Source organism: Pelophylax lessonae (genome assembly GCF_965119305.1).
Source record: "Pelophylax lessonae genome assembly, chromosome: 7".
Lineage (NCBI taxonomy): Eukaryota > Metazoa > Chordata > Amphibia > Anura > Ranidae > Pelophylax > Pelophylax lessonae.
The window spans coordinates 195,643,164-195,669,173 of NC_138774.1; the positions used below are offsets into that span (position 1 = coordinate 195,643,164).

General features: G+C 44.6%; 1 protein-coding gene across 5 annotated transcripts in view; it reads right to left on the reverse strand.

Annotated features, from left to right (window-relative positions):
* The window catches only part of RALGPS1 (Ral GEF with PH domain and SH3 binding motif 1), a 1,028,186-nt gene that overhangs the window by 256,731 nt on the left and 745,445 nt on the right, over nt 1-26,010 (reverse strand). For all 5 annotated transcript variants that reach the window (XM_082262603.1, XM_082262602.1, XM_082262601.1 and 2 more), the window contains exon 10: nt 1,529-1,666. In XM_082262603.1, the coding sequence (XP_082118729.1) occupies nt 1,529-1,666 (138 nt within the window). The remainder of the gene's footprint in view (nt 1-1,528; nt 1,667-26,010) is intronic.

The window sequence follows — 26,010 nt, forward strand, 5'->3', positions numbered from 1 at the left end:
TTTACAAAAATATGGGAGGGCCAACAGTACATTCTGTTTCTATACAATCAGACATGGCCATGAACAGTATCTCACAAAAGTGAGTACACCCCTCACATTTTTGGAAATATTTTATTATATCTTTTAATGTGACAACAGTGAATAAATGACACTTTGCAGTGTGTGGCGTAATGTCTGAGCACTGACAGACTGACCTCCCCCCCCACCCCTTCAACCTCTGCAGCAATGCTGGCAGCATCATAGGTCTATTTCCCAAAGACAACCTCTGGATAGGACGCTGAGCACATGCACTCAACCTCTTTGGTTGACCATGGCGAGGCCTGTTCTGAGTGGAACTTGTCCTGTTAAACCGCTGTATGGTCTCGGCTCAGTTTCAGGGTCTTGGCAATCTTCTTATAGCCTAGGCCATGTTTATGTAGAGCAACAATTCTTTTTTTTTTCAGATCCTCAGAGTTCTTTGCCATGAGGTGCCATGTTGAACTTCCAGTGAGCAGCATGAGAGAGTGAGAGCGATAACATCAAATTGAACACACCTGCTCCCCATTCACACCTGAGACCTTGTAACATTAACGAGTCACATGACACTGTGGAGGGAAAATGTCTAATTGGGCCCAATTTGGATATTTTCATTTTGGGGTGTACTCACTTTGTTGCCAGCGGTTTAGACATTAATGGCTGTGTGTTGAGTTACTTTGAGGGGACAGCAAATTTACACTGTTATACAAGCTGTACACTCACTACTTTACATTGTAGCAGAGTGTCATTTCTTCAGTGTTGTCACATGAAAAGATATACCGGTAATAAAATATCAAGAAAAATGTGAAGGGTGTACTCACTTTTGTGAGATACTGTATAAGGCAGGCCATACAGTATACATTTTTTTCGTTCAACCAGTGTGTTGACAAAATAGAAAAAAGTGCTAATTCCCCCATCTACACATTTGAGGTGGATGGGGAATCACTACCCCTGTGCTATTGTGCTCTCATGGCAGGGAGACTTCCCCAGTGTGAGAACACCACAATCAGCGTTGTCAGCTGAAACTGGCAGCACTGATCATTTGGGAAAAACCCAACAGGGAGGTTGCACAGAAGTTGATTGATTTCTGTACAACAAGAGTGCCCATATATGGATTGAAACTCGGCCAGTTCCTGCTGAGCTGGCCACATTTCTATCCATGTATGGCTGCACTTACATAGTAGTTGGTAAATATGAAGGTGATTAAACAGACTGTAATGTTCATGATTTGCTTAAAGCTGACTATACATGCTACAATCTGATTATACAATCTGTATACAATTTCTATTTGGTTTACCATGTAATGGAAGGGCATACCTAAACAGTTCACTTGATTAGTTTCCAATTAGGCAGCCTTCACACAACAGTTGTTGGTAGATCCAAATATGATTGTACAATCAGATTTGTAACGTTCATCTTCATATTTAGCCAGAACACTGGAAAGTGGTTGACAACTAGTTTTACGTTGCACTATACAAATAATAAGCAATAAAAATAAATGAAAAGTACCAACCATAACCACAGGAGACCTGCAAGTCAGCAATTATCCTAAGTATATTGTTCATCTGATTGGAACGCTGCTCATTTTCCATGATGCTTCCAGATGCTGGGTATGCGGAGTCAACGTAGATGAGATCTAACAGGTAGATTCCTATGAGAAAACACAAAACAGCAAAGAATGTTAGTAGCATGTCATATGCTATAAAATAAATATTATCCACAAGGTAAAACACTTTCCAGCAAAAACAAAATACAAAGAATTGTGATTTCATACAAATGATGTATTACAGTTCTAATGCGCATGACATACCTATACATTCTAAAGTATTTTTCCACATTTTGTCATGTTGCAGCCTAATTCCAAAATGGATTCAATTCATTATGTTCTTCAAAATTCTGCAAACAATACCCCATAATGACAACGTGAAAGAAGTTTGTTTAAAATCTTTGCAAATTTATTCAAAATAAAAAACGAAAATGAATTACATGTACATTAGTATTCACAGCCTTTGCTCAATACTTTGTTGAAGCACCTTTGCCACCAAATTCAGTCTCAAGCCTTCTTGAGTATGATGCTACAAGTTTGGCACACCTATTTTTTGGCAGTTTCTCCTATTCTTCTTTGCAGGACCTCTCAGGCTCCATCAGGTTGGATGGGGAGCATCGGTGCACAGCCATTTTCAGATCTCTCCAGAGATGTTCAATCGGATTCAAGGCTGGGCCACTTGGACATTGACAGAGTTGTCCCATAGCCACTCCTTTGGTATATTGGCTGCATGCTTAGGGTCATTGTCCTGTTGGAAGATGAACCTTCTCCCCAGTCTTGGCAAAATCCAGGCGGGCTCTCATGTGCCTTTGACTGAGGAGTCTGGCCACTCTACCATACAGGCCTGATTGGTGGAGTGCTGCAGAGATGATTGTTCTACTGAAAAGGTTTTCTTTCCACAGAGAAACTCTGGAGCTCTGTCAGAGTAAACATGGGGTTCTTGGCCACCTCCCTAAGGCCCTTCTCCCCTAATCACTCAGTTTGGCCAGGCGGCCCACTCTAGGAAGAGTCCTGGTGGTTCCAAACTTCTTCTATTTACGGATGATGGGAGACCACTGTGCTCATTGGGACCTTCAATGCTGTAAATTTTTTTCTGTACTCTTCCCCAAATCTGTGCCTCCATACAATCCTTTCTTGGAGGTCTACAGACAATTCCTTGGTTTGTGCTCTGACATGCACTGTTAAAAATGGGATCTTATTCAGACAGGTGTGTGCCTTTCCAAATCATGTCCAATTAACTGAATTTACCACAGGTGGACTCCAATTAGGTTGTAGAAACATCTCAAGGATAATCAGTGGAAACAGAATGCACATTAGTGGAATTTTGAGTATCATGGCAAAGGCTGTGAATACATATGTACATGTTATTTTTCAGTTTTTTATTTTTAATAAATTTGCGAAGATTTCAAACTCAAACAACCTTCTTTCACGTTGTCATTATGGGATATTGTTTGTAGAATTCTGAGGACAATAATGATTATAATCCATTTTGGAATATGGCTGTAACACAAAATGTGTATGCTCCAGATCGTGCAGGCAGCTGCATCCTGTAGAAATCTTCTTTGCAGGGATGTCCGTTTTCTTCCAGTGGCTGAACTTTTGGCACACAGGGGGTTAATGGCTTCGGGATGCGGTGCTGTGAAAAAGGTTCCTGATGAGGACCCACCACTTTCTCCTTCACTGAGTAAAGTTCTTTCTTTGCTTTTAGCCTATGTAACCGGATCTCTCATTGATGAGTCATATGGTTTCCTCCCCCATTCACAGATTGTTTTACATGCAATAAAAACATGAAAGAACCTTACTCAATGGAGGAGAGCTGGGGGGATAGCTGGACTTCGTCAGGAGATTTTTTTTCTTTGGAATTAAGCCTGAAGCCAATAACCCCCTTGCATGCCAAAAGGTCGGAGCCAGAAAGAAGGTGGGGCATCCCCGCAGTAAAGATTTCTACAGCATTCGGCTGACTACACAATGGTGAACATACTTCATTACTAGTAAGCAATATACCAAAAGCTGTAGGGCTAAAAATAGCCACAAATTGGGACAGACCTTTATTGCTATCACAGACTGGATAAGATGCGGTTTATACACCAGTGTTCAGTTTATATGCTGTTAAATTGCTATTTACCAGGCCATTAGGATTTTGAAGTGCAATTATGGCATTTCTTAGGGTCGGTTCACACCACATGCAGTCCAGTGTGTTTTTTTCTGCATCAAAAACGCATTAATAGTAGGTTATATGGTTTCTAATGGCATAGTTCACATCAGTGTGGTCAGTTTCAGAAAAAAAGTGAAACATGCTGCATTATTTCTGCACTGAACTGTACTGAAATGCGGTAAAACACATAAAAAATGCAGCGGAATGCACATTTCCTTATTTAAGGAAAATAAAAAAATGGACAGGAAAACATAAAAACCGCGCATGCAGAAACACATTCGGACTTCGTTTTTATGGTGTGAACAGGCCATTAAGGTTGGTCATTTTATGTAACATAGTATCTAATAAGAGAATCAGAGCGGTTGCTGCTGTATAAACATTTATTGATTACAAATGCTTTTAGCCCTTGATGCACTTGAGAACCTAATAAGGAAAAAAAGCCTTCTGAGGATTCTGAGGTCAGGTTTCAGTGGGTACACACTATAAAGAAAATTGGGTGAATGATCATCCGGTTTTCCTTGATGTTTCACAGCAAGTCGAAACCGGAGGATGAAAAAAATTTATAAAAATTCTCGTACGACAAAGGCTTTTTTTGTTGTTGTTTATTGTTCTGATCATGCACAGTCTTTCACATCTCATTTCTCTTGTATGAAAAACGTACGTAAACGTACACGAAAATAGTAAGTTCTGTTCATATATGCGAAAAAATCTGGAGTTTGTCCCTTCAGCAATTTTCGTTTGGAAAGTCTGAATCGGATGTCGAAAGTTGTTTACAAACAATATGAAAATGGAATTATTGTGCCTCATAAGGGTCCATTCACACTAGCGCGACTTGTCAGGCGACTTGGTCGCCTGACAAGTCGCGGTCGGTCGCCAGCCATTGATTAGCACAGGACCCGTTCTAATAGGAGCGACACAAGTCGCTCCGACTTAGAAAAAGGGTCCTGTACTACTTTGGGGCGACTTGCATTGACTTCAATTATATGAAGTCCGTGCATGTCGCGCCGAGGTCGCAGTGCACACTTCACAGGCCGCCCCAGCAAGTTGTGTCGCCCCTGTCTGAATGGGCTCTAAGTAATTGTTCCTTTCTGATTTACTAAGGCCCCTTTCACACTTATGCGACCTAAATTATGGAACATAATTGCGATTATGCGATTTTTGCCACGATTTTAACTGAACTTAACTTGACTTGAAGCAATGCCTAGATCTATGGACCTCAAAACGCATTAAAATCAACCCAAAGTAGTGCAGGGACTACCTTAAAGTCATACAGATATGAACAGTACTCATCGGAAAACATGGAGTACGACTTGTCATGTGACTTTGCAGTCCCAAATCGCAGGACAAGTCACACAAGTGTGAAAAGGGGGCCTTATAGTGTGTACCCTACTTTACAGAAAACAATCACTTGCTGCTTGTTTACATTAGAGGGCTGGCAGGCTGCCAAGATTCTGGTGTAATAGAAAGTAATAGGAAAAGAGCTAGACTTCATTCACATGCGCCGAAAAGGGGCAGTAAAACCAGTTTGTTGATCAGCGTTTTTATCCTTGCTTGCACTTTTCATTCTGGGGAAAGATAGTACTATGTTCTAAAGTTCTATGAATAGAAGGAGTGGATAAAAGGCACAACTTTTTTTTTTTAACACTTGCAGAGGCTGATGTTAACCCCATGCAATGCTAGAAGAAAGGCACTGTGGGGATCACCCATCAATGCTATGCATAGGTTCATTGTAAAGCGGAGTATACATGTTTAGAAACGGTCAATTCAGGAAGATCCTGAAGAATTTTAGTACGTGTGTGCCCCTCTTGTTCAACAGAAGCTGATTGTTAGACTGTATTCTGTTGAACAGTCTTGCAGAAAAAACAGCATTCAATCAGCCACTGCTGGCAATGGATGCAGTGCTGATCTGTGTATTCTGACGGGACAGGAGAGATCTCTGCACCCACATTGCTTGTACTGATAAGAGAATCTGTCAGTTTTTATTTTTTTCATTCAACCAACTGGTTAAACAAAAAAAGTAACGCGTATAGCAAGCTTAACACTCACCCTACTCTTAGTTAACCTGACCCTAATGTGATCCCTTCACACTCTACCCCTCACCCCAAATTTTATCTGCCCCCCCCCCCAGGCCCTGAACCAAGCACTAAGCTAATCCCTAGATTAAGCTCTAACACTAACCTAACTCCTCTCTTGATATTCTCACCTTATTCAGTGAGGGAGCATCTGCATCCAATCCTTACACTTTGCGTGATAGTGTACTGACAGCAGTTTGATATAGGCCACACCTAGTGTGCTGTCTTGTAACTCCCTGTACAGTGGTCAGACTAGGACAGCAAGATACAGCCTCCTAAGTCAATATGCAAACACCCTTGTAAGAAATTTAGAACACAGAGACGACATCACTGCATTTCTATTACCTTGATTGCCCAGTCAGCATGCTGGGGAAAGGGAGGTGACATCGCTGTATTCCCTAATTTTATTAGAGTAGGTGGTATATTTCCACATACATGTAATTAGCCTTTAGGTTGAAGTGTTGCGTCATTGCATAAGCATCCTAAAGGCATAATATCCATAAATCCATGGTCATCACATTAATTACAGGGCTGGAAATATATGACCAACTGGATTCTAATGACCTCAGCCATTACTGGCAACTGTCTACCATGTATAAATATTCCTGACCTAGAAAACTAAATTGGTTATACCTACAAGAAAGTTGAGAATTTTTATACTGAAGTTCATAATAATTGTATATGTTTTTTAAGGAACTATAAATAAGTTGTTATATCCAATGGGAGAGGAGATATGTTTGGGATGGGCAAAATACATTTTATTTCAATGTTAGGCTCCATGCACACTAGCGTTTTTTTATAAGATCAAAAATTGCTAGAAAAAAAACAGTGGATGCAAATCGTTGATAATAGCATTTTTGTGCCGGCTTGTAGTAGCAGTTTAGAAGGCGTTAGCATTTCATTAGTGTTTTTACAGTACATAAAGAAAAAAATAAAGAAAAAGCTAAAAAAAAAAGGTGTTTGGAGCATTTTAGCAGCATTTTATTTATTTATTTATTTCTTGCTGGATAAACACTCCAAAAACAATTTTCTTTTGCTCCTAGACACTGAAGCTCCAAAAACACGAATAGCCTAAAGTAGTGTGCATGGACACATAGGATAACACTATTTAGCTTTTAGGAGCAGAAACAAAAAATGGCAATACCAGCTTCTAGGAGCTTAAAAAATGCTAGTGTGCATGGAGCCTTAATAAAGGGTTTTGAGGAGCTGCTTGTTTTTAGGCAGACAAGATACACATGACCTGACATAAGAATCAGATCATTAAACACATTTGGCTAGGCTTGTTGCACCTTTGCAGGATTTGGACATTCTGGATTGAGTGCAATGCAATTTGCAATGGATATAATCGCCTCTACTTTCCATAAAACCAAATATCCTGACTCTGCTGTACATCATACTCTATTATTAAATATAACAATGGTCAAAATTATCCTTGGGACACGCTTTAATGCGGGTAGCTACTAGACACCTCTGTTTTTATGGTAAAAACCATGAAGGCCATGCCAGGTCCAGTAGTAGACAAAAATACATAACACAGAGTACAGCATGTGTAAGTGACAGGTGTTCATAAACTAAACTATATCAAAACTTGATCTGCTTGCAGACTTATAATTGTACATAAAGATAAACATACGTTATTTCTTTCACCAACCCTTTCATCAATCACATCTTTCATTCTGTCCCCACTTCACATCCATGATGGACTCAGACTTTCCACACAGGAACCTCAAGGTGAACTTTGTGGTCAAGGTATGTTAGCTCAGAGACTTTTAGGAGCTGTTAGGGAATATTTTTGTTCAAATCCAGACAAAATTGTCCTTCTGGGCTAAAACACAAGATTTTTGTGGTTACCTATGTAGGCACAAGGAGTGATTACCATCTCCCAAGGAAACTGTCAGCCTTCATCTTATGTTAGTTGGTTCAAAATAGCCTTGAGGATTTCTAATGCCCCCTTGTAGATTAATCTAACTGGAAGTCTATTTATAGATGGAAAAATGGCTTCTAAAATGGGCACCTAATCCCTGATTCCAAAGCAAACTAAATTACTTCAGTACATTTATATATCTGAAACATATTATGCAGTGATGTACAGAGGAAAGAGAACTGTTCATATTAATCCTTGCCACAGAAGAATTTACACTTGTAACATCCCTCCGGCATTATCCAAGTGCTGCATTCACCTAACATACAATTTCGAAAGAAGAATCTGGTCTACCAACACATTTCTGGATAAAAACAATAGGAGAACAAAAAAATGTTTTTCATCTAAAATTTGAAAGGAATAAGCATAAAACCTCTGGGTTTTAATCAAGCAAATTTGAGAAACTCCCTCATGGCAAGGATATTTGAAATCTATGAGACGGTGTCTTGTTGAACCAATCACAATGCATTTTAGTGATTTATAACAGAAATATGTTATATTTCATAACCACGTCAGCAAATACTGCTGTTGGCGCACTGTTTAACCACTTGCGCTTCCCCCTTCCTGCCCAGGCCAATTTTCAGCTTTCAGCACTGTCACACTTTAAATGACAATTGCGCAGTCATGCAGCGCTGTACCCAAACTTAAATGTTTATATTTTTTTTGAGACAGCTAGAGCTTTCTTTTGGTGGTAATTAATCACCACTGGGTTCTTTATTTTTAGCTAAACAAATGAAAAAAGACTGAAAACTTGGAAAAAAAAAGTTTTTCTTCGTTTCAGATATAACATTTTGTAAATAAGTAATTTTTCTCCTTCACTGATGTGTTCTGATGAGGCTGCACTGATGAGGCGGCACTAATTGGCAGCACTGGTGGGCACAGATTGGCAGCACAGTGATAATCAGTGCCCTGATTTTCAGTGCACATGTTCCCTGTGTGAATTTTCCGGTTTTCGGCTCTTCTCTCCTTACGCCCTGTCAGCATGAGGGGAGAAATGCAGATAACCGGTAAATCCTGTTTACATCTCTGATCAGCTGTGATTGGACACAGCTGATCACGTGAGAAAGAGCTGCCGTGATTGGCTCTTTACTCAGACCTGTGATCAGCTGTGTAAAGGACGATGCGATCATAGAACGCTGCTGATGCATGCCGCAAGGTGTGTGCAGGTAGCCCAAGCACAGGACGTCATATGACAGCCTCCCGACAAAGTGCGGCCAAGCTGTAGCTGTAATTCAGCTAAAGCGCAGTTGTGAAGGGGTTAACGTACACCATTGAGGACAAAAATATGGGAGTGGTTATTGCTATCTTCTGAAAATGCTAGTTGCCTTGCTGTGTCTCTCTTTAATACTGCTGAGTCACACATTTAGAATTAGCATGACAACAAAAGGTCAGAAATATACCTAGACTCATTCCAAGTCAGTGAAGTATCAAAGCCATCTCATCAGAATGGCAGCCGAGCAGCCATTTTTTGCAGAGAGACAGGTCACTGCAGCTTACATATTTCTCACAAACTACTTTCAGGTGAATTTAACACCACCTCAATGCCAAGAACAACAGCTGCCATTTTGCTGGAAATCAATCCAACAGAGTATGCACATGTGCAGTCCTTCTGATCTGGCTCAGAGATGTCAGGGAAAGGGCAGGCCATGTTGCAGCCTACTCATTTGACTGCAAGATCTAGGAAAAAGCATAGCTCTGCAATTATTGCCAGAACTCTTCAGCTTGTAGATCTCTTATTTTCTCCTGTGTATGATGAATACCCTACAAAACTATGCAAATTGAAGAAGCATTTTAATTGCAAAGTTTTTTTTGTGCGCTTGCTCCGCATGTAACAGACAACAGCGATCCTATCTCTATGAGTTGTCAGAAGGGAAACACAAGGCTGCTTATAAAAAAGCATGATTCAAAAAGTTTGTAGGTTCTACATATATTCATTGCTAGGCATATACAGAACGAAGAGCAGCAGGTCTGGCCAGACACAGAACTGCAAATTTCTGTTTTCAATTTGTCTAGATGGTGAACATCTGTGGCGCATTTACCCTGATGGCAAGAGGTGATGTATGGAATCAGACAGGAAGCGCGCTCCCCTTTCCTCAGGTGACCTGTATATACACTGTTATTTATAGCAGAATATACAGTATTAGATGTGATATGCTGTCAGCTTTATATTCCTTAAGACTGCATATAGTTCTTTGTCTCGCGTGTCTCAAACTGTTTGGTTTATAACGAACAGAATGAAAGGAAATGGCCTTATTTCCATTTCAGACACACACAAAAAAAACATATATACTTTTTCCTCTAAGAACATAGTAGATCGCAAATGAGACTTATACTGAGATTACGATGTAAGATTTTCACAAGCGATTTAGGCTTCACATGCCTGGCAAATGTTCCTAACAAGGACGTCCAGGGTTTTGAAGATGTCCCAGGATTTTTTAGCTTCTGGTTTTCTATTTCAGCACTAAGAAGAGCAATAAATCTTCATGATAGTTTCATTCCTTCTATTCAACTTGTCTGTTCATTTTGGCTTAAAATGGACCACATTTCACATGATTCAACTTAGAAAACGGAATAAATCATTAGAACAGGGTTCATACACATTTTAACCAATAAAATTCCATGACTTCACGTAAATATTCATGACCTAAAGTTTCATGAAATGTCTATGTATACATGTTAAATAAGAAGAAAATCCATGTCACACCCAGCATATTTTTACTAAAATAAATGACAATCTTTGTAGTGTACAATACATCTGCAGTTAGGGTTTCGTTTCTGGATACAGCGCGACTAAAAATGGTCCCTTGTTTTACAGTGGATGAGATGGAAGCACCACTGCCGCAGCTGGGAGCGGGTGTCACTTCGAGCGCACGGGTGAAAAAGCTGAGAACTCTGATGTAGGGGGGGACTCTGGTGACCAAAGACCACTTTCCACAGAGTGAATGCACTAAGGAAGGGAGGGGGGGGGGTCCTGATACAAGGAGGAACCTTTATAACAGTGCCCCCTTAAATCAGTGACCCCCCCCCTCAGACTGGCCGGGCAGCACTGTCACTGACCTCCTCTTAGGTGCACCATGCTCTGGTTTTATCCTGTAGTCTCCTCTCCCCAGTCCACACATGTCTGACTTCTCCTGTGATCCCCATCCCGACAGCACTCCCACTTTTGACTCCTCTCCAGACCCCCTCAGAGACTGCAGACATGATAAAAGACAAGAGATGGTCAGAGATTACGGACATGATAGAAGAGATGGTTAGAGGCTGTGGACATGGTACAGGAGGTGGTCAAAGGCTGCGGACATGGTACAGGAGGTAGTTAGAGGCTGTGGACATGGTACAGGAGATGGTTAGAGGCTGCGGACATAATACATGAGGTGGTTAGAGGCTTGCAGGGGGGTTGGAAGGCGCAGGGGAGCGGAGAGCACTGGGGGGGGGGGGGGCAGGCAGGGAAAACCAGGGGGGATGTAGAGCACAGGGGGGGGGGAAACTGGAGATCACTGGGGGAGCCAGACTAAGAGCACGGAGGGGGCTAAAAGAGCACTTAGGGGGGCCAGCAAAGGAAGTTGTATAGGAGGGGGATGGGGCAGCTGCATATAGAGGAATTTAACTTTCCATATTCCTAGTGCAGCTTCTGAGAGGAGGAGAAACAACATTCAGTGACATGAGGAATATGAAAGTTCAATTCCTCTCTATGCAGCTGTCCCATCCCATTCCCCTCCTATCCAGCACATGAGACTCCTCACTGACATTCCACAATAGACTTCTCACTGACATTGCACAATAGACTCCACACTGACATTCCTGACATTCCTCACTGACATTCCTGACATTCCTCACTGACATTCCTCACTGACATTCCTGACATTCCTGACATTCCTCACTGACATTCCTGCTGCCGCTGCATTCTTCGCACAGATGCGGGCGGCCCGATGGACACCGGCCTGACACCCCCCCCCCCAGTGCGGAGATGCGGGCGGCCCCGCGGACACCGGCCTGACACCCCCCAGTGCACGCGCCCCCCCTCGCTGGTACGTCCCTGAGAGCGGGACAGTATAGCCACGATTTCTTAGTTTCCATTTCAGCGGATCAATCTGCCGCAGAGTTCTGAGCCTGTCACGGTCTATTCATATTGAAGAGACCAGTGATCAGGCTTCAGCTGTGCGCTGCGGTAGATTAATCCGCCTAAACCCGAAACACAGAAAATAGTCCCACTTACTGTCCCCGCTCCCACAGAATACAGGGGGCCCCGAGACAAAAATAAATAGTTGCACAACACAATTCCATGACTTTTCCAAAACTTAGTAAGTTTTCCCATTTTCCAGGACTTTTCCAGTCCTGGAAAGTGTCATGTCAAAATCCCATGACTTTTCCAGGATTTTCATGACCGTACGAACCCTGTTAGAAGAGTACCCTGCTCTTGCTTTAATTAAAAAAAAAAAAAAACAACTTCACCAGTAAAGCCTAGACAAAAGTCACATGGTTTCTGGCAGCAAGTAGCATTGTGCATGTTTCACATCATTAGAACCTGCAAGAGGTCTGTTCTTTTCAGACATGGACAGACCCTACCTGGAAGACTTTCAGAGTGCCAACAAGGCACAATCACTCTCCAGCACTGCTGGGCAGGAAGCACAGCCAGCCTTAACTGCTGGAGAACGGTCTGATCCCATACTGAGTAAGTTTTACTGACTCTGGTGATAAAGGTCAGTCATGAAATCAAATTTTTTACAATTGCCTGCAATTGTCTCATCTTATGCTGATAACTAACTCTGAGCTTTAAGCCTCGTACACACGATCAGATTATCGGACACATTTTCTTTAATTTTTTGTTGCATTCTAGTCTCATACGAAAACTGTACTATTTAAACAAAAATTGGATGTTGTATTCATATACGATAAAAATTTATAGCCTGCACCTTCAGTTTTTGCCGTACAAAAATTCGTAATTGGCTGTCGAAAGCACTTTACTAATGATCAGAAAATCGTCAGATCGTTCATCGGACTAAATTTTACTGTGTACGGGCCTCTAGAGTGTACATAACAGCGACAAATAACTATTTGGTACTTGTATGCACAGAAACACTAGGTTACAGCATGAACAGGAGGACAGGTAGTTAATGGGCAGTTACTGTTTAGGCCTATTCACACTAGTGGGCATGTGTTATGCTCCCTTTATTGTGAGCCCACTGGTGAGCTTTGTGTAGGGGTGGTTTCATGCATTATTGCACTGTATTTTTTTTAAACTTTTTTTTTGGCACAAGATAACTATTAGAGCCGGTTCACACTGGGGCGACCTGTCAGGCGACCTGGTCGCCTGACAGGTCGCCGTAGGTCGCTCGCCATAGAGAAGCTGTGGACCCGTTCTAATAGGAGCGACACAAGTCGCTCCGACTTAGAAAAAGGGTCCGGAGCTTCTTTGGGGCGACCCGGAGCGACCTGCATTGACTTCAATTATATGAAGTCCCTGCCGGCCGCTCCGAGGTCGCGGTGCGAGCTGCGCGCCGCAACTTCACAGGTCGCCCGGCAAAGTCGGCTCGCCCCAGTGTGAACGGGGTCTTAATTTCACTTTTTGCACAGCAGAGTGCTGCCATGTGGTGTATCGCATGCTAAATAAAAAAAATAGCAACTGACAATTGAAACAATAGAAAATAAGGAAAATGCCTGGTCTATGAATTGGCCCAACACATATTGGGTTTGATTTACTAGGCTCCATACACACCTTGGGGTATTTTTTGCAAGTGTTTGGAGGCAGGCATTAACATCTAACAAAAATGCTTGTAATCTGCCAAAAAAGAAGTTCATGTACTTTTTTGAGCTTTAGGCGTTTTGCTTCAGGTGAAAAACACTCATATATGTGAACAGGGGCCATTGAAATGAATGAGATTTTGCTTGTTTTGCGTTTTGAGACTTCAGAGATAAGCGTTTTACGAGCTGAAAAACGCTCGGGTATGAACAGAGCATCAAGCTGAAGAGTGCAAAATCTGGTACACCTGTGCATGGTATCCATTCAGCTTCAAAGGCTGGCCATATATTATACAATTTTCCTTTAGATTTAGGCCCCTTTCACACATATGGACCGGACCGTTCATTTCATCATTTCAATCACGCTTTTTTGTCATCGGTTTTTTTCAGTCAACTTCAGTTTCACATCATTTTTTCATCAGTTGTCAGTTATTCGATCGTTGTCTTCAGTTCTTCAGTCGTTGTCATCCGTTTTTCATCCTTTGTCATCCGCTTTTCATCGGGTAAAAAATAAGGCTTTCATCCGTTCAAAAAAACAGATTTTGACGGAAGCGGATGTAAATGAATGATCATCCATTTACATCAGTTTTTCCATAGGAATGCATTAATGTCTGTTTTTCATCCGTCAACGAATGGATGAAAAACGGACGAACGGTCTGAATGTGTGAAAGGGGCCTTACCAAAACCGTATAATATGAGGTAGAAAGACCCTTGCACTACATAGTTGAAAGAAATGATTGTTTTCTCTGCACAGCTGCACCAGGTTTTGCACTCTCAAGTTTTAGTAAATCGACCCCATTGTGTGGATAGATTATAAATATGCAGGAGAACATATACTTCTGACTTCCAGCTCCAGACATGCCCCAATAATAAGTAGATTTAAAAAAGAGGGATTATAAATAAAGTGCAAGTAATAATACTAATATTGTAAAAATTAAAGACTTCCTTCATGGAAGGCTTCAAACCCTTTTCTTTTTTACTGTTGTGTGTACCATTCGGGAGATTTTTCTATGTTTCTTGTCCCAAAGCCACAAAAGGAATTAAGAGAAAATCTTCCAAAAGTAAGACTCTGCTCACATCTAGGCATTTTTGGGCGATTTCCTGCTCTAAGTCTCAGCTCTAAAACCACCCAAGACAAATCTCAATCATTTCAATGGCTCCTGTTCATATCTGAGTTCTGTCGCCTTCAGCAAAACACCCGCCGCTCAAAAAAGTACATGAGCTTCTTTTTTGGCAGATTACAGGCGTTTTTATTTTTTTTTTCATTGATCACTTGTCAAACTAAAAATGCCTTCACAAAAATGCTGCAAAAAGAACCTGTAAAACGCCCAAAAAAAAAAAAAAAAAACGCCTGTAAAAATAGCCAGGCCTAGATGCGAACGCAGCCTTAAGGGAAATTACATAGTTACATAGTTAGTCAGGTTGAAAAAAGACACAAGTCAATCCAGCTCATAAAAAACAAAAAAGAAAACACAACTATACAATCACATATACACAATCCTCTACCCACAGTTGACCCAGAGAAGGGTGAAAAAACCCCAACAAAGCATGATCCAATTTGCTACAGCAGGGGAAAAGATTCCTTCCTGATCCTCTGAAAGGCAATCAGATATTCCCGGGATCAACTTTACCTATAAATGTTAGTACCCAGTTATTTTATGTACACCTGAGGACGGGATCAGTAGTTCGTTATCAGTTTTTGCAGATGACACAAAATTGGCCAGGGCAATAACTACACAGCATGAAGCAGATATCCTATAGAATGACCTGGACAAAATAACGGAGTGGGCAACGACATGGCAAATGAGGTTTAACGTGGAGAAGTGTAAGGTTTTGCACTTGGGGACTAAAAACATAAAAACACAATACACGTTAGCAGGGGAACCTTTGGGGGAATCAAAAATGGAGAAAGATCTGGGAGTCTTGGTTGATGATAGATTAGGCAACAGCATGCAATGTCAAGCGGCAGCTGCCAAAGCCAGCAGATTATTAGCATGCATAAAGCAAGGGATGTATTCCAGAGATAAGACTATAATCCTTCCACTTTATAAAACTCTGGTCTGACCGCATCTGGAGAATTCTGTCCAGTTCTCAGGAGGGATGTGTTGGAGCTGGAGAGAGTCCAGAGAAGGGCAACTAAACTGATTAGGGGGTTGGAGGACCTTAACTATGAAGAGCGGCTGCAATCGCTCAATTTATTCTCCCTGGAGAAGAGACGTCTGAGGGGGGACATGATAGCAATTTATAAATATCTTAATGGGGATCTCAGCTTAGAAAAAAAACTGTTCATTCGAAGGAATTGCATGAGGACTCGAGGATATACAATGCGATTAGAGGAGAAGCGTTTTAACCTCAGGCAACTAGGAGGGTTCTTTACTGTTAGGGCTACAAGATTGTGGAATTGTCTACCACAAGAGGTGGTTTCTGCGGGAAGTATGGTGGCTTTCAAAAGACTCAGACTTACATCTCAAGGATCAGGACATTAAGGGCTATGTGAGATGATTACGGCCACACACACCTGCACAGGTTGAAATGGATGGACGATTGTCTTTATTCAACCTCACCTACTATGTAACTAATGAAAGAATCCAGGCTTTTTTAAAGCAATCTACTGAGCTGGTCAGAACCATCTCTGTAGGGAGTCTATTCCACATTTTCACAGCTCTTACTGTGAAGAAACCTTTCCATACTTGGAGACAAAATCTCTTTTCCTCTAGATGTAAAGAGTGCCCCCTTTAAACATTTGTCACCAGAACAGGTGTTCTCATTAATATATTTCCCTCACCTCTAGTTCAGGTGACAACTGGAAAGCTTTGGATTTCTCATTCATTTCTGTGCCGGTGACAATGGTGACCAGGTCAAACAGCCAGGGTGGCTCCCAGTGGCGGCTGGTGCTCAAAATTTTTGGGGGGGGCGCAAAAAGAAAAATGTAATAGGTATTGCTTTGCATCAAAAAACGCAGTAAAAAATTGCGTGACTTTGAAGTCATGGTACAGGCATGGCACAGGTGATGGTATAGGCATGGCATAGGTGATGGAACAGGCATGGCACAGGTGATGGTATAGGCATGGCACAGATATGGTATAGGCATGTCACAGGTCATGGTACAGGAGATGGTATATGCCCCCTTTCAATGCAGTGACCAGCGTACATGCCCCCTTTCAATGCAGAGACCAGTGTACATGCCCCCTTCAATGCAGAGTTCAGCGTGCGTGCCCCCTTCAATGCAATGAACATTGTGCTGTGCCCCCTTCAATGCAATGAACACTGTGCTATGCCCCCTTCAATGCAATAAACACTGTGCTGTGCCCCCACAATGCAGAGTTCAGCGTGCATGCCCCCTTCAATGCAATAAACACTGTGCTGTGCCCCCTTCAATGCAATAAACACTGTGCTGTGCCCCCTTCAATGCAATAAATACTGTGCTGTGCCCCCACAATGCAATGAACACTGTGCTGTGCCCCCTTCAATGCAATAAACACTGTGCTGTGCCCCCTTCAATGCAATAAACACTGTGCTGTGCCCCCTTCAATGCAATAAACACTGTGCCCCCTTCAATGCAATGAACTCTGTGCTGTGCCCCAACAATGCAGAGTTCAGCGTGCATGCCCCCTTCAATGCAACTGTGCTGTGCCCCCTTCAATGCAATGAACAATGTGCTGTGCCCCCTTCAATGCAATAAACACTGTGCTGTGCCCCCTTCAATGCAATAAACACTGTTCTGTGCCCCCTTCAATGCAATGAACACTGTGCTATGCCCCCTTCAATGCAATGAACACTGTGCTGTGCCCCAACAATGCAGAGTTCAGCGTGCATGCCCCCTTCAATGCAATAAACACTGTGCTGTGCCCCCTTCAATGCAATAAACACTGTGCTGTGCCCCCACAATGCAATGAACACTGTGCTGTGCCCCCTTCAATGCAATAAACACTGTGCTGTGCCCCCTTCAATGCAGAGCGCCACAGCATTGTCCCCCAATTATTGCAGAGCGCCACAGCATTGTCCCCCAATTATTGCAGAGTGCCACAGCATTGTCCCCAAATTATTGCAGAGCGCCACAGCATTGTCCCCCAATGATTGCAGAGCGCCACAGCATTGTACCCCAATTATTGCAGAGCGCCACAGCATTGTCCCCCAATTATTGCAGAGTGCCACAGCATTGTCCCCCAATTATTGCAGAGCGCCACAGCATTGTCCCCCAATGATTGCAGAGTGCCACAGCATTGTCCCCCAATGATTGCAGAGCGCCACAGCATTGTCCCCCAATGATTGCAGAGCGCAACAGCATTGTCCCCCAATGATTGCAGAGCGCCACAGCATTGTCCCCCAATGATTGCAGAGCGCCACAGCATTGTCCCCAAATTATTGCAGAGCACCACAGCATTGTCCCCCAATGATTGCAGAGCACCACAACATTGTCCCCCAATGATTGCAGAGCGCCACAGCATTGTCCCCCAATTATTGCAGAGTGCCACAGCATTGTCCCCCAATTATTGCAGAGCGCCACAGCATTGTCCCCCAATTATTGCAGAGTGCCACAGCATTGTCCCCCAATTATTGCAGAGCGCCACAGCATTGTACCCCAATTATTGCAGAGCGCCACAGCATTGTCCCCCAATTATTGCAGAGTGCCAGCATTGTCCCCCAATGATTGCAGAGCGCCACAGCTTTGTCCCCCAATTATTGCAGAGTGCCAGCATTGTCCCCCAATGATTGCAGAGCGCCACAGCATTGTCCCCCAATGATTGCAGAGTGCCAGCATTGTACCCCAATGATTGCAGAGTGCCAGCATTGTACCCCAATTATTGCAGAGTGCCCACAGCATTGTACCCCAATCGATGCAGAGACCAGCGTGCGTGCTCCCTTCAAACTTACCTGGCGGCGGCGCGGCTCAGCTTCTTCCTCCTCTTCTGCGGCGGGTCCTTCTCCCTCGTCTCGGCGGCGGGCGGCCTCTCCTTTTCTCTGAGCGCCGGTGACGGTGAGTGACTGACGCACGCACCGGCACCGCCCCCATTGCGATGTCAGCGATATCCTGGATGATGATTGGTCCAGGCTGTAGACTGGACCAATCACAGCCAGGATATCAGAAAGTGGGGGTGTCCAATCGCAAAGACTTGCGCCCAGGTTACCCCCTACCCCCCAGAAGGCAGCCAATCGGCGCCTCTTCTGGGACGTAACCCCCCCCCCCCCCCCCTAGCCACCAGTTCCTTCAGGCGAGGCCGGCGAACCCAATTTATTTTTTTGTACAACTTTATTTGTTCGTTTGGTTTTTTTTTTTCTTTTTTTTAGGGGTAGGGGGGCGGCGCCCTAGCGCCCCCTATGCACGGGCCGCCACTGGTGGCTCCCTACAGCTGAGACATCCAAACTAAAATAAAAGTTTTGGCTTTGTCTCTAAGACTCCAGCTCTGGAGGAACTATAAGTCTCGGGATGGTGTGTTATGCTGAAGTTTTACATTTCACATCAGTCTGTAGACATTGGAGTCTCTGTTGATCATCACATCATTCTGCTATTACATTTATAGACAGCTGACAGGTTGAGTTTCCCAGGATCGTGAAAGATGAAATCCTCTTTGAAGATAATCAATGCCATTCGATCCATACATTAATGGTTTCCAGAAACAGTGCTCCGATAAAGCTTTCCTGCTCATGTTGGAAAGGATTTCCCGCTGTTTAATTTTCTTCTCTTTGGCTAATAAAAGCAACTGTGTTATGTGATATTTCCACGAAAATAAACATTTCGCTTTTCTTTTGCCGTTGAGGAAGGAATGATTTCATGACATTTAAATTTGTGAAGAGGCAGACACTTTAAACTTTGGTAAAGTTTTCTAAGAAGCGGTCTGAAAAGTTTTCTGCTTTTTGTGTCAGAACCATTACAGCCCTTGCTTAAGAAAGAACTAAATAAATTAAAAAAATGAAAAAAAGTGTGCTGAAAAAAAAAAACATCATCTTTGTTGGTGAGCTGCAGAAAATAATTAGATTTTTGTATTTACCGTAAAATCTACTTCTCAGAATTCATTGACGGACACAGAGCTCCATAAATCATAACTGCTGGGTTATATTGCCTCTTTCAGAAGTAGGACTAGGCAGAACAAAAAACACGTGGCTATGCCCATGGGCCGTCCTCAGCTGGTATCGAACCCCCCTCCCCCACTCTACTCTAGGTAAGCAGTTTAGTAACAAGCAGTATTAGAAGTATCAGAATTCCATAGAGGAGTGGGTGCTGTGTCCGTCGATAAACAGAGAGAAAGGGATTTTACGGCAAGTACAAAAATCCCATTTTCTCTTTCATTCATCGACAGACACAGCGCTCCACAAATCATAACTACTGGGACGTCCAAAAGCAGTGCCAAAAGGAAAAGGAGGGGTGGGGAAAATAACCCAAGGCTAAACATAAGTGCTCTTAACCAGGACACAGAAGCCTTAACAGGTTCACCGGAGCCCCGTCTGAAAAAAATAAAAAGTTTAAAGAAAAACACCCCTAAAGAGGGAGCAATCCCTCCTAAACAGCAGCCTGCAAAACGTTGCAGCCAAAAGAAACATCCGCAGATGCCAAAGTATCTACCTTATAGAATTTTGTGAAGGTTTGCACCGAACAACCAAGTGGCCGTCTTGCAAACTTGTGATATTGATGCCTGATGGAAGGAAGGCCCAAGAAGCACTCAGCACCTGAGTAGAATGCAACCTTTAATGGAATAGCCCTGAGTCACTGTCTGTCTGATCCATCTGTAGATGGCAGCCAAAGAAGCGGCCAACCCTTTTCCTGGTCCGTCAGTAGCCACAAAATGCGAGTCTGACCTTGAAAAGGACTCCGTAGCTGCCAGATACACCCGAATCGCACGGACCGCATCCAAGGTATGCAAAGCAAATTCCTTAGGATGAGCCGGCTTGGGACACATGGAAGGCAACACAATGTTCTCATTCAAATGGAAGTCAGCGACAACTTTGGGCAGGAATGATAGACAGGGACGAAGAACCACTTTATCCCTATGGACCACCAAATAGGGACTGTGACAGGATAATGCCGCCAATTTAGATACCCTGTGGGCCGAGGTAATAGCCACCAAGAATGTCACCTTCTTGAAAAATGAAGACAAGGGAATCTCCCGAATATTCTCAAATGGAGGTATCTGGATAACGGAAAGCACTAAATTTAAATCCCATGGCGGCAAAAGAGACCACACAGTTGGAGCCACATGTTGAACCCACTGAATGAAGGTACAAACTAAAGAGTGCGTGGCTAGGGGTCGCTGAAAGAAGATTGCCAAGGCAGACACCTGGCCCTTCATGGTACTCAAGGCCAACTTCTGATCAACGCCCTGTTGATGAAAAGGTTAAGATCTGAGCCACAGGAAAGGATCAAGGATGAGCGCCAATCGACAAGAAATGTACGCTTTCCACCTACGATAGTATCTCTTGCTGGAAGACGACTTCCTCCCCTTCACCATAGTAGGGATCACTGATCCAGACAAATCTCTATCCTCAGTACATGGCATTCAATAGGTAAGCCATTAAAACCAGCAACTGTACAGCAGGATGGTAGATTTGCCCTTGGGACAACTGGTTTTCTCTGAGAGGAAGCCCCTAAGGGATATTTACGGCCACCAGAATGATTGAAAGATCCTCTCTCGATTTCTAAGAAGAACTGTGGAAGAAGCCTGAGCCGAGGATGATACTGGCCTTATCGTGGCCTTTGGACGCCTGCGGCGTCTGCCAGAAGACCCGTGATCTCGCCATGAACGTCGGTATCCTCCTGTGGAGCCAAACCTGCTAAAGGAGCTACATGTAGGACTGTGCGAACAGAACTGTCTTGAAGGTGGATACCACCGGACTCAGAACATGTGTGCAAATTGGGAGAGAAGTGGTTCCTGAAATTTGTCCAGAGGAAAGACCACCCTGGTCAGAATTAAAATTAGACCTAGGTAAATCAGTTCCCTGGAAAGGCATAGGGGGGACCTTAAGTAGTTCGGACATCACCTGAACCTTTGCAGGAATTAAATCCGCACAAGGAGACTCAGGACCTAAAAGACAAACTTTTTCCCCTTTTCCTGGTACCCTAAAAAGAAACATTTTGCAGACCTCCTTGAGACTCACAAAAGAGGTCCACGAGGCCGGAAACCAGTGAAGATGTCCCCCCCACCCCAATAATGGGTGGGGGCAGATCTTCATGCTGAAGGGGTCTTGTCTGCTGGTCCAGAGAAGCTAGCTCTAGGCTTACCAGAACAAGGTTGCTTGGGACCTCCTGGGGAAGATTTAAAAGCTCTATTTCCCTTATTCTCCATCCCAGAAGCACAAAATAATTTCAATGGGCTGAGAAGGAGGGCACCCATCTGCGACAAGGCTCCTTCCCTTTCCTTGACTGTGGCAGGAAGGTACTCTTCCCCCTCGTGATACCCTTAATGATGTCATCCAGGGTAGCCCCAAACAGGCGATCACCTTGAAAGGGCAGATCAATGAGAGCTTTCTTAGAGGTTTGGTCTGCGGACCAATTCTTAAGCCACAGCCCACGCCTAATCATCACCTCTGAAACAGAAAGTTTCGACAGCACAGGAGCTGTATCCAAAGCTGCATCACAAATAAACTGCAGCCCATGGAACCAACTGGTCCACTAAATCAACATAAGCAGTGGGGACCTGCTCACCCCCCAGGCCCTGGCGCAAAAGCTTGGTCCATTCAGTAAGGGTTTGAGACACGAGGGCTGAGGCAAAGACTGGCCTCAATTCCGAACAAGCCACAGTAAACATGCGTGTGCCACAGCCACCGCTTTCCTGTAAGCCTGGTCCTAAAGATTCCTCTACTGGGATCATGGTTGCTTTATACAACCTAAAAACAGGAGGGTCCACCACAAAGTGACTCCTCGAAAGGGTAATGTACAGCAAAACGTTTGGGGACCACAAAGGGTAATTTTGGTTGTTCCCATTCCTTAAAAGAAAATCTGTCATAATAAGGCACATAAGGAAACACCTTTGGAGTGCAAGTTGACTTATGCGTACCAAACGACACAGTCACATCCGTGGCTACATCAGCTGCATCCTCACGCACTGCAGTGATAAGTGCGTCTACTAGCGCTTTTTTATTTGCTGCTGCGACCATGAAGGAATCCTCCTCACTATCGGATGAATCTTGGGGTGTGATATCAAGCCCCCCTGGATGGGCTAAGCCCACAACGGAATCAGGCTCAGAATCAGATGAGACACACTGAGCAGTGGAAGGCTACTTCCAACCGGGACACTAAGGACTGCAGGACCGCAGTTAGAGCAACCATAGGAAGCTGGAGTTCTGAGGGTCCTGCCACCTCCATGAGAAGGTCAATGGGGGAGATGTGACCCTAAGGCTCCATAAGGAAAGGAAGACCTTGCAGTACAAAAACAATCTTTTGGCATAACTAAAGGATCCCCTCAATGCTCAGGGTACCTATCAGCAGAGAGAGAGAGAGATAATAGGGACCCCCCCTACCGACGGGAGTAGTGCCTGGAATTCAAACCCAGCATCATCATGGATGCCATCCCTGTTCATATGTTCCAGGCACAGGAAACTGAGGAAGAGGAGGAGCTTTGGCATCCCCACGAGGCTTTGGTCATCTCCAGTCTCTCCCAGACTAAGGGAAAATGGTCCCCGTGACATCATCTGGCTTTACAAACATAACCTGCCAGCCGGAGACCAGCCAAGCTAAGGGAAAATGGCCCCCATGACATCAATGGGCTATATAAACATAACCGGCCAGCCGGAGACAAGCAAGACTAAGGGAAAATGGCCCCTGTAACATCAGTGAGCTTCACAAACATGGCCTGCCAGCCGGAGACCAGCCTGACGAAGAGAAAATTGCCCCCGTGACATCAATGGGCTACATAAACATAACCTGCCAGCCGGAGACAAGCCAGACTAAGGGAAAATGGCCCTGTGACATCAATGGGCTACATAAACATAACCTGCCAGCCAGAGACAAGCCAGACTAAGGGAAATTGGCCCCTGTGACATCATCGGGCTACACAAACATGGCCGACAGCCAGAGACCAGCCAGACTAAGGGAAAATGGCCGCCATCAGCTATAGATGCAGAAGCATGCTGTCAGGATCTTCCCTGCGCCCTCTGCAACGCTGCGCCCTCTGCAAGAGGACCCCCCATGAAGGTAAGACACACGTTTAGGGAAGACTCTGCTGTGCACTCTGCATCTGTCTCTGTACTGGGACCCCCCTGCACTATACCCACACTGCAAACAGTAGGGCATGCACCTAGGGGTCTCTTACACTGGGACCCCTCCAAACTACCAGGGCACAATGCATACTATCGCATAACTCTTACAGAGTGGGGATAGCGGGGAAGACCCCTCTGCCCTGGGATGCCCACCAGACTCCAGGTCCAGACAGGGGAGAAAGGGAGTGGGGGGAAGCCCATTCACTGAGGGATTTTAAAGATGGGAGGAGAGATCCTGCAGGCAGGTCTGACCGTCACTGGAGGTTACCCGCGTCGACCCCAGAAAAAAAAAAAAAAACACCAAAAGGGGAGAGGGGGGACTGAACTTACCCTTCCATGTTGCTGGTAACGCTCCAGACAGAATCCTATCCAATGAAGTATGGGAGCTGTTGGCCAAGGGACTGCTGCGACTCAGACCCAAGCCCGGTCGTATGTGACCTTGCAACATGTTTAACTCACGGGCCAGCCTTTGTTTGTGAGGCTATGTTGCGGCTGACCTAGCGCGTAGCTGCGGTCTGCACGCGCTCGTTGACTGGGCTGGGGGGGACCACTGGATCTAGATTATCCAGTCCATCATCCAGCCCGGCAGTTGATTGTAGATCTCCCGACAGAAAAAACAAAAAGATTTAAGGAAGAAGAAAAAAATTGCTAGGACCAGAGATCCCAGCCAGGAGCCTCAGTCCTTACCCCTGACTAGACAGAATAAAACTGATTATCTAGAGCAGAGAGAAGGGTCATATACCAAGCTAAGGACGGCCCATGGGTGTAGCCAGGTGTTTTTTGATCTGCCTAGTCCTAGGCAATACAACCCAGTAGTTATGATTTATGGAGCGCTGTGTTCATCATACATACATATATATGGAGTTATAGATGTTAATGAAAGTGGTTCTAAAGACTAAACATTTTCACCTTAAAGAATTCCTTGCATTAAGGTAAAAAATGTTTAGGCATCAGTATCTCTCCTCACCCCCACCCATTACTCACCCGAGCCCTTCAATCGATCAAGCTCTGAGCACGTCTGCAGCTCTTCTCTCCCCTCGCTTCCAGGTCTCACTGGTTTTGCTAGGGCAGCAGGAGCCATTGGCTCTTGCTGCAGTCAATAAAAGCTAGTGATGAGGGAGCGGGGCGGGTCTGTGTCAATGGATACAGCAGCGGGGCTGGGAGCGAGCACGCACAAGTTTTCCCATGGGAAGCAGGCTTCTGATGGGGGCACTGGTGGAAAACCTGAGAAGAGGAGGTTTGGGGCCGCTCTGTGCAATTGAATTGCACAGAGCAGGGAAGTATGATATGTTTGTTATTTAAAAAAAACTCTTTACAACCACTTTATTAGAACTCTGCACGGCTTACATCTAACTTGGGCCCATATTCACGAACCAAACTCATACAAATATGTGGTTAAAATATATCCAACAGTCATATACATGTGGGGTGGGGGAAAAAATAGGCACAAAGGATTTAAATAGGAATGGGCTCAGGCGTGTTCAGATCATAGTCCCAACCCACCTGAGCAATCCCGCCAGGAAGGCCTCACTGAACACTGCCAATCATAGGCAGTAAGGCCATGGGCGTCCGCAAGTAGGGGCAAGGGAGGGCGAGTGCCCCCCCCGGAATGTCAGCTTCCTTCCTTATCCCTGGTTTAATCCACACTGTCACACACAGTGTTTCTGCCGATGCACTAATCACTGCCAGTCTCCCTCCTCTCTCTCCCCCCCCCCCCCAGGGGCGGACTGACCATTCACTTCGATCTACCTGTCAATCACAGCTAGACGACGGGTAGATCGGGTCCCTGCTAAGAGACTGAAGTGTAAATAGACCTCTCCTGATGAGCTCCTCCCGCCAGCCCGTCCTTCCCTCCCATCCACCCCAGGTGCTTGTATTGGTCATCATCTCTGAGGAACAAGAAGAGAGGAGGGGGCGGTGGGGAGGAGTGCTGCATGAGAGGTTTAATGAAAGCTGCTTCCTGCGCTACTCTGCATGGAGGAAAGCCCAGCCTGCCTGTATGCTTCTGTGTGCCCTGTGTCCCGTGTCCCTCTATCTGCCCAGCGACCTGCTATGTGCCCTGCTGTGTGCCCCCATACTGTGAGGTGTGCCCCCATGCCCTGCTGGCTGTCTGCCCAATGCTCTGTGTGCCCCCATTCCCTGCTGTGTGCCCTTTGTCCCTTGTCCCTCTATCAGCCCAGCGACCTATGTGCCCAGCTGTGTGCCCCCATGCTCTGATATTACCCCATTGCTCTGATGTGTGTCCCCATTGCCATGTTGTGTGTCCCCATTGTCCTGATGTAAGCCCCCCATGCCATAATGTGTGCCCCCATGGGGTGATCTGTGCCCCAATGCTGTGATCTGTGCCCCAATGCTGTGATGTGTGCCCCCATGC